This window comes from Dendropsophus ebraccatus, chromosome 3 (genome assembly GCF_027789765.1).
Source record: "Dendropsophus ebraccatus isolate aDenEbr1 chromosome 3, aDenEbr1.pat, whole genome shotgun sequence".
NCBI classification, from domain to species: Eukaryota; Metazoa; Chordata; class Amphibia; order Anura; family Hylidae; genus Dendropsophus; species Dendropsophus ebraccatus.
In genome coordinates, this window is record NC_091456.1 from 189,847,072 (window position 1) to 189,855,498 (window position 8,427).

An 8,427-nucleotide genomic window follows, 5' to 3' on the forward strand; every position below is an offset into this window, starting at 1 on the left:
GCCTTCCGGAGACTGGACCTGGATACAGGAAGTATAGCTGTTATATAGCAGCCTTCAGGAGACTGGACCTGGATACAGGAAGTATAGCTGTTATATAGCTGCCTTCAGGAGACTGGACCTGGATACAGTATAGCTGTTATATAGCAGCCTTCAGGAGAATGGACCTGGATACAGTAAGTATAGCTGTTATATAGCTGCCTTCAAGAGACTGGACCTGGATACAGTAAGTATAGCTGGTATATAGCTGCCTTCGGGAGACAGGACCTGGCTATAGTAAGTATAGCTGTTATATAGCTGCCTTCAGGAGACTGGACCTGGATATAGTAAGTATAGCTGTTATATAGCTGCCTTCAGGAGACTAGACCTGGATACAGTAAGTATAGTTGTTATATAGCTGCCTTCAGGAGATTGGACCTGGATACAGTAAGTATAGCTGTTATATAGCAGCCTTAAGGAGACAGGACCTGGATTTCTGGTAAGTACAGCTTTGTTTTACAGCATAATAACAACAATAAAAAATAATGAATGTTTATTAAAAGCTTGCTTTATATCACATCTACTGTTGATTTAGAGTTTGAAAGTTATAACGACAGGTACACTTTAAAGAAGCAGTTCACTTTTTTTTTTCGGCCCCCCGGGTAGCTGCTGTCGTGTATACTTATAGAAGATGATCGGTCCCCCGTTACCGTCGGTCAGTTCCCGTCCCGCGGTGCCGTTCAAATCGGGCGCGCTCACGTCCGCCGGCTGCTGCGAGTCCTCTTCTCTGACCAGTGATTATACGCCGGAAGTCACTCGCTTCCATGCATTCGCTATGGAAGCGCGTGACTTCCGGCGTTCAAATTACAAGGCCGAGAAGAGGAGTCACAGCGCCGGCGGACGTTAGCACGCCCAATTTGAACGAGAACTGACCGACGGGAGCGGGACACTGATCATCTTCTGTAAGTATACATGACAGCGGCTACCCGGGGGGCCGAAAAAAAAACCTGAACTGCTTCTTTAACCCTTTGAGGACCAGGCCCAAAATGACCCAGTGGACCGCGCAAATTTTGATCTTAGTGTTTTCGTTTTTCCCTCCGCCCCTTCTAAGAGCTCTAGCACTCTCAGTTTTCTATCTACAGGGCCATGTAAGTGCTTGTTTGTTACAGGAATAGTTGTACTGTGTAATGGCGTCTTTCATTTTACCATAACATGTATGATGGAATCCCAAATATATTATTTATGAAGATATAAATTGGTGAAATCGCAAAAAAGAATGCAATATGGTAACGTTTGGGGGGTTCCTGTGTCTACGTAATGCACTATATGGTAAAAGCGACATGATACAATTATTCTACAGGTCAGTCTGAACACAACCATATGCAGGTTTACACAGATTCTCTAATGTTATATTTTTTTTTTTAATGAAATCCTTTTTTTTGGCAATTAATTATAAATAAAATGGGACTATTGTGACGCTTATAACGGTTTTATTTTTTCACCTATGGGGCTGTATGGGGTGTCATTTTTTCCGCCATGATCTCTAGTTTTTATTAATACCATATTTGTGAAGATCGGACGTTTTGATCACTTTTTATTAATTTTTTTTATATATAATGTAACATAAAATCGGTAATCGCGCACTTTTTTCCCTCTTTTTGTGTACGCCGTTTACCGATCACAATGACGCTTGTTATATTTTAATAGATCGGACAATTACGCACGCTACGGTATATTATATGTTTATCTATTTATTCATTTTTATATGTTTTATTTATATAATGGGAAAGGGGGGTGATTTAGACTTTTATTGGGGGAGGGGATTTGGGGTAGTGTGTTAGTGTTTTGAACTTTTTTTTTTACACATTTGAAGTCCCTTTGGGGGACTTTTACATACATTACTTTGATTTCTACACTGATGAATGCTATTCCATAGGCATAGCATTAATCAGTGTTATCGGCGATCTGCTCATTGAGCCTGCCTGTGCAGGCTCAGTGTAGCAGATCGCCGATCGGACCGCGCGGAGGCAGGTGAGAGACCTCCGGCGGTCCGTTTTACGGATCGGGACCCCCGCAGTCACACTGCGGGGGTCCCGATCGGTAAGTGACAGGGGACTCCCCCTGTCACTTACACTTAAACGCCGCGGCGTTTAAGGAGTTAATGACACGCGGCAGCGCGATCGCTGCAGCGTGTCATTGCCGGTGAGGTCCCGGCTGCTGATTGCAGCCGGCCCCCACCTGCTATGAAGCGCGCTCCGCTCCGGAGCGCGCTTCATAGCGGGAGAAACACCCAGGGCGTACAGTTACGCCCTAGGTCGTCTGGGGGTTAAGTCAATTAGAAGTCAGAGTTAAATGCATCATTGTGATAAAGTTAACACAGGCTACATCTGTACACAGCTCTGCTCCACACACATCACACACATACACAGCTCTGCTCCACACACATACACAGCTCTGCTCCACACACATAGCTCTGCTCCACACACATCACACACACACAGCTCTGCTGCATACACATCACTTCAGCTCATCCAGCACAGCAGAGTCCTGCATACACTGAGCAGCAGCTCCTGATCATGTGACTCCTTCTCCACGTGACTGATCACATGACTGTGACATCATGGCAGGTCCTGTAAGCACACGGCTCCTGTACAGCTCTGCAGGCGGAGGGAAGGAGCTGGGGGACAGCGGGAGGATTAACCCCTACAGGACTGGGTAGTAGTTTTCTACCCTATATTAATACATTACTGGAGCCAGAACTTTTACTTTTTTGCTGGTTTCTGATGAGTTGTGTTTATATTGTCTCATCTTCTCTCTATTCATCTCCCAACACTCCAGGATCCTCTGCTGATATCTTCTATATAAGAGACCGACCCATCAACCATGGAGAGAGACAGAGACAAGATGGCCGAGAGGATAATAACCCTCACCCTACACATACTCTTCCTGCTTACTGGGGAGGTGAGGGATTCTGGGAGTGATGTCATCATGACATCATTCTTATCTATGGAATAACAGATGGATAGGACTGGAGAGGTGAGGGATTCTGGGAGTGATGTCATCATGACCTCATTCTTATCTATGGAATAACAGATGGATAGGACTGGGGAGGTGAGGGATTCTGGGAGTGATGTCATCATGACATCATTCTTATCTATGGAATAACAGATGGATAGGACTGGAGAGGTGAGGGATTCTGGGAGTGATGTCATCATGACATCATTCTTATCTATGGAATAACAGATGGATAGGACTGGAGAGGTGAGGGATTCTGGGAGTGATGTCATCATGACATCATTCTTATCTATGGAGTAACAGATGGATAGGACTGGAGAGGTGAGGGATTCTGGGAATGGATGGAGTGATAGTAATGTGTCTCTCCATACACAGGATTACACAGTAGTGAAGAAGTCCTCTAGTGGGCGCTGTGGGGCCCCTGGGTGTGAAGGATGGGGAAGAACCCTGAGCCCAATCCCGGGGCCCCTGATACATGAGGAAATGGAGGAAGAGAAGATCCTAGAAGTCACCAACAAGATGGTGGAGCTGCTGAGTGGAGAGGTGAGACTGTGGCTGCTGGGAATGCTGGGACATTATACAGTAACACCACTGGAGGGGTGGGGGGGATGACTGTGTGACCATTGTGTGTGTCAGGTTCCTATAAGGTGTCAGGACGTGGCGGTCTATTTCTCCATGGAGGAGTGGGAGTATGTAGAAGGACACAAGGATCAGTACAAGGATGTGATGCTGGAGGATCAGCAGCCCCTCCCATCAGCAGGTAATAGACAGGACTATATACACACCTCCTCTCTGTATTATCTGGATGGAAAGAATGAATTCAGTCTCTGTATGTGTTCCCTCCAGTCAGATCCAGTAAGAGAACAGCACCAGAGAGATGTCCCCGTCCTCTTCTCCCACAGGATCAGGATCAGGTAGATGGAGATGTTCCCTATGATCTGTACATCCCACCTGACTTCTCCTACTGTCTGATGACTTCTACAATATTTCTCTCACATCTTATGAATAAGGGGGAAGATCTTATTGTGATCAATGCTACAGATATGACTGTAAAAGAAGAAGAAGAGACAGATGACAGCAGTTATGAGCAGTATAAGGAGGACATTACTACATGGAAGGATCTGATTTCTATTAATGTTACAAATATGATGATGAAAGAAGAAGATGAGACATACGTAAGCGGTGATGAGCAGTATAAGGAGGAAGTTAGAAAAGGAAATGATCTGAACTGTTGTAATGCTACCGACATAAGGGTAAAAGAAGAGGCAGAAGAAGAGACAGATGACGGCAGTGATGAGCAGTATAAGGAGGACATCACTACAGGTAACCGCCCAGGTGAGTAGTGACCACTAAATGCAGAGAACAGTCACACATTCTCCTCAGTCACCGGCTGTAACTATTCTGTGTGGAATATTATAAGCTCTGTGTCCTGTCAGTTTTCCAGCTATATAATCATTCAGCCTAAATTCTAATATACAGCACAGTCCCAGCGGACAATATATCACTATCAGTCTCATGCTGGTAAGAACGAGAAGGTTCAGGTTATAGTGATTGTTCACATCGTACAGTGTACCTGTTGGGAAACTCCAGATTAACAGACTTAATACTTTCACAGGAACAACATAAGCCTGTTCCCCCTTCTCTCTAATCCCTCTCTCTGTCTCTTACTATACCACATACACCCTGTAACACCCTCCGCACAGTCACCACCATACTCTGTGATATTACCATGGCTGCATTAGCAGAGGATGTACTTCTTATCATCAGGAACCTTCTCTCTACTCTCTCCCCTTTGTTGGGCGACCTCCAGGCTTTAGGTAATGTAGTGTCCCAGTACAGCTGAGCCACCACATCTTGTATACCACCTGTCTATAGGTGACTCAATCTGGGAGGTGTCACACTCCCAGATGGCTGACTTTCTGCAATGTCTCCACTTGGTGTCTCACTCTCCCCCGTTTGTTGTGGACAGCTGGAGGGAAAAAGACAAGTCCGGCGATAGTTTTTATTAAAGTATTGTATTGCCCCCCCAAAAATTATACAAATCACCAATATACACTTATTACGGGAAATGCTTATAAAGTGCTTTTTTCCCTGCACTTACTACTACATCAAGGCTTCACTTCCTGGATAACATGGTGATGTCACTTCCTGGATAACATGGTGATGTCACAACCCTCCCTATGCTGTGCGGGCTGTGGCTGCTGGAGAGGATGATGGCAGGGGGATGCTCAGTGTCCCTCCAGTGCCCTGTGTCCCCCTGGATCCCTGGAGGGGATTCTATTCTTCATAGACATCAGATCGCTGAGAGCTCATGCAGGGGGCAGAGGGGGAGATACAAAAAGAATACTATTGTGGCCCATACATACTCTCTACTCTTTGCAAACACTTTCTAAATTGTCCTAGCGATGCTGCTGGATTCATTGTGCCCCCCGGTGTCTCTGCTATGTACATACTCTCTGCGCTTGTGAGCAAAGTGAAGATAACAGATACAGAGCGGAGACACTCAGGGATATACTTACAACAGCGCATGCTCGTCTTACTGGTTGTGATAGGATGCAGCAGTCACATGCTATGTGCTTTGCTCGGCCAATAGTAGTCAGTGTGTTCTGTGTTGGGGAGAAACCTCCTCCACACTGACAGTATAGGCCCTGGACCGGGGAGTCGCTGTGACGGAAGCTGTGTGGAAGGCTCTGACCAATTACCAAGGACGTATGTAGCCAGAGGCCGGCTGGGTCGGGGACGTCATTGCATTTGATCATTCTTATTATGTTACATAAAAAAGAGTAACTTTCCATGTCTGCAATATGTTTAAGCTTCTATTACTGGGAAATAAGAGAAATGGTGTTTTCTCCTTTGCAGATGATTCTACCAGGAGCTCAGGGGGACATCAGATCTCCTCAGAGGATCATATCACACAAGATACATATGAGGAGCCGTCCACTATCCCAGATACACCCTCAGCCCCTCACAGCAAAGATCTCTCATCTCATCCTGTTATACAAGTCCCATCTTCTGCTCCATCACAGCAAGCTGACATTTACAGAGAAGACGATGGACATCAAAGAGCAAATACAGGAAAGTCTCAGTTTCCATCTTTACAACATGAAAAATGTTTTACTCAAAAAACATATCTTACAGTGGAGAAGGCATTGTCATGTTCAGATTGTGGGAAATGTTTTACTCAGAGATCAGCTCTTGTTAGACATCAGAGAATTCACACAGGGGAGAAGCCGTTTTCATGTTTGGAATGTGGGAAATGTTTTACTCAGAAATCAGATCTTGGGAAGCATCAGAGAACTCACACAGGGGAGAAGCCATTTTCATGTTCAGAATGTGGCAAATGTTTTACTCAGAGATCAAAGCTTGTTGACCATCAAAGAATTCATACAGGTAAAATGCCATTTTTATGTTCAGAATGTGGAAAATATTTTACTCAGAGATCAAAGCTTGTTGACCATCAAAGAATTCACACAGGAGAGAAGCCATTTTCATGTTCAGAATGTGGAAAATGTTTTACTTGGAAATCAAGTCTTGTTACCCATCAAAGAACTCACACAGGGGAGAAGCCACATCAAATATCTCACGTAAATGAGAAGCCATTTTCATGTTCAGAATGTGGAAAATATTTTAAACATAAATCAGCTCTTGTTTTGCATCGGAGAACTCACACAGGGGAGAGGCCATTTTCATGTTCGGAATGTGGGAAATGTTTTACTGATAGATCAGTTCTTGTTAAGCATCAGAGATTTCACACAGGGGAGAGGCCATTCTCATGTTTGGAATGTGGGAAATGTTTTATTCAGAAATCAGATCTTATTACGCATCAGAGAACTCACACAGGGGAGAAGCCGTTTTTATGTTCGGAATGTGGGAGGTGTTTTGCTCAGAAATCAACTCTTCTTTACCATAAAAAAACTCACACAGGGGAGAAGCCAATTTTATGTTCAGATTGTGGAAAATGTTTTAATTCGAAACCACATCTTGTGATCCATCAAAGAACTCACAAAAGGGAGAAGCCATTTTCCTCTTCACAATGAGGTTAATGAATATAAAGAATTCTAACGGATGATGAATGAAAATCTGCATTTTATAGTTAAAAATAGAGATGAGTGAATTGCAGTAGGGATGAAGGGAATGGCTTCTTTCCTATCTGTATTCTGCTCATCAGACTGCCGGCTTTAAAGTCTGCTTGAAAAGATGGATCCAGTCCTGGGGAACTTCTCCCACTTTCATAGGACTGGATCCATCTTTTCCCAGCACTCGGGGAGGAGCGGCACGGAGCGGAGCAGACATAAAAGATTGCAGCCTGATGAGCAGATGTCAGATAGGAACAAAGTGATTCCCTTCATTCCTTCTGTAAATTCGCTCATGTCTAGTAGAATAGTTCTGTGTATAGTATTAGTAACTGTACTCACTGCACTTACTGACAGCAGCTCCCTGTGTACCCCATAGAGTTATAATCAGACTCCCCTCTGCCCATGGTGAGACTAACAATTCCTTTCATACTTATTATTATCTATTGTCTCCTTCCCCTAGTTCTGAGCTGCTGCTTTCTGCTGAAGACACAAAAATTTGTGTGTGAGCTATTCTCTCCATCTCCCCCTCCTCCCCCCCTCCCTTCTGAGACGGCTGATGTAAACAAGTCCTTATCTGCAACTTCTGCATTACAAAGAAGCTACAGAGTTGCAGATAACGGCTATGTTCAAAAGTAAAAATAAGAGAAAAGGTGTCTGCTTTTTTTCTTTTAAATTTGCAGATGTCTTTTGCAAAGAAAGGATGTTATTTTTTAGTTGTTCACACACAGTTTTTTTTTTTCACCGTCTTTAATATTAAATTCAAAGGACTTTTCAATTAAAGACACATCCAATGAGCGATCAGTCCACCGGAACTGGAATAATGCCAGAAATTCTGTTAAAGAATTGGGGAAAAACACTCCAAAAATCACCAATATTGTATATAGAAATGGCGTATTATCCCCTCTGTATTAGTCTATAGGGAAAATGTGAAAAATGCAGCGTAGTCTGTCTATATCTGCATGTGGTGCGATGCTAAAAAAAAATAAAAAATAAAAGTTTGGGAGCGATAACGTCTTCTGTGTGAACTAGTCTTTAGAAATGGTAAATTACACTTGGTGAGAGGTGAGGATTTCGTCGCTCCTCAATGTAACACGTCCAAAGAGACCTCTGCCCGGCTCGCTGCCATCCTCCCGGGGTGATCTCCCACTTCCCCGAGCTCCGAAATACCAAACAATGGAGAGCGAAGGTGACATCAGATGAAACCGTAAGTAAGTATCATTATAGAAGGAAGCGCGGAGGTTACACTCAGGAGGGGAGTTCTGGAACGCTGGAGAGAAATACTGGGATTCCCGAATCAATAACTGGTTCAGTATATTCTTCACTAGGTTCTATTCATATCCCAACACGTATCAAGATATCA

General features: G+C 44.0%; 1 protein-coding gene across 1 annotated transcript in view; it reads left to right on the plus strand.

The window, feature by feature from the left end:
- Positions 1–8,066, plus strand: part of LOC138786612 (uncharacterized) — a 324,608-nt gene extending 316,542 nt beyond the window's left edge. Inside the window, exons 15-17 of the mRNA XM_069963593.1 lie at positions 4,002–4,326; positions 4,471–4,532; positions 5,805–8,066. Coding sequence (XP_069819694.1) covers positions 4,002–4,326; positions 4,471–4,532; positions 5,805–7,028 — 1,611 coding nt within the window. The 3' untranslated portion in view covers positions 7,029–8,066. The remainder of the gene's footprint in view (positions 1–4,001; positions 4,327–4,470; positions 4,533–5,804) is intronic.
- The last annotated feature ends 361 nt before the right edge of the window (positions 8,067–8,427 follow it).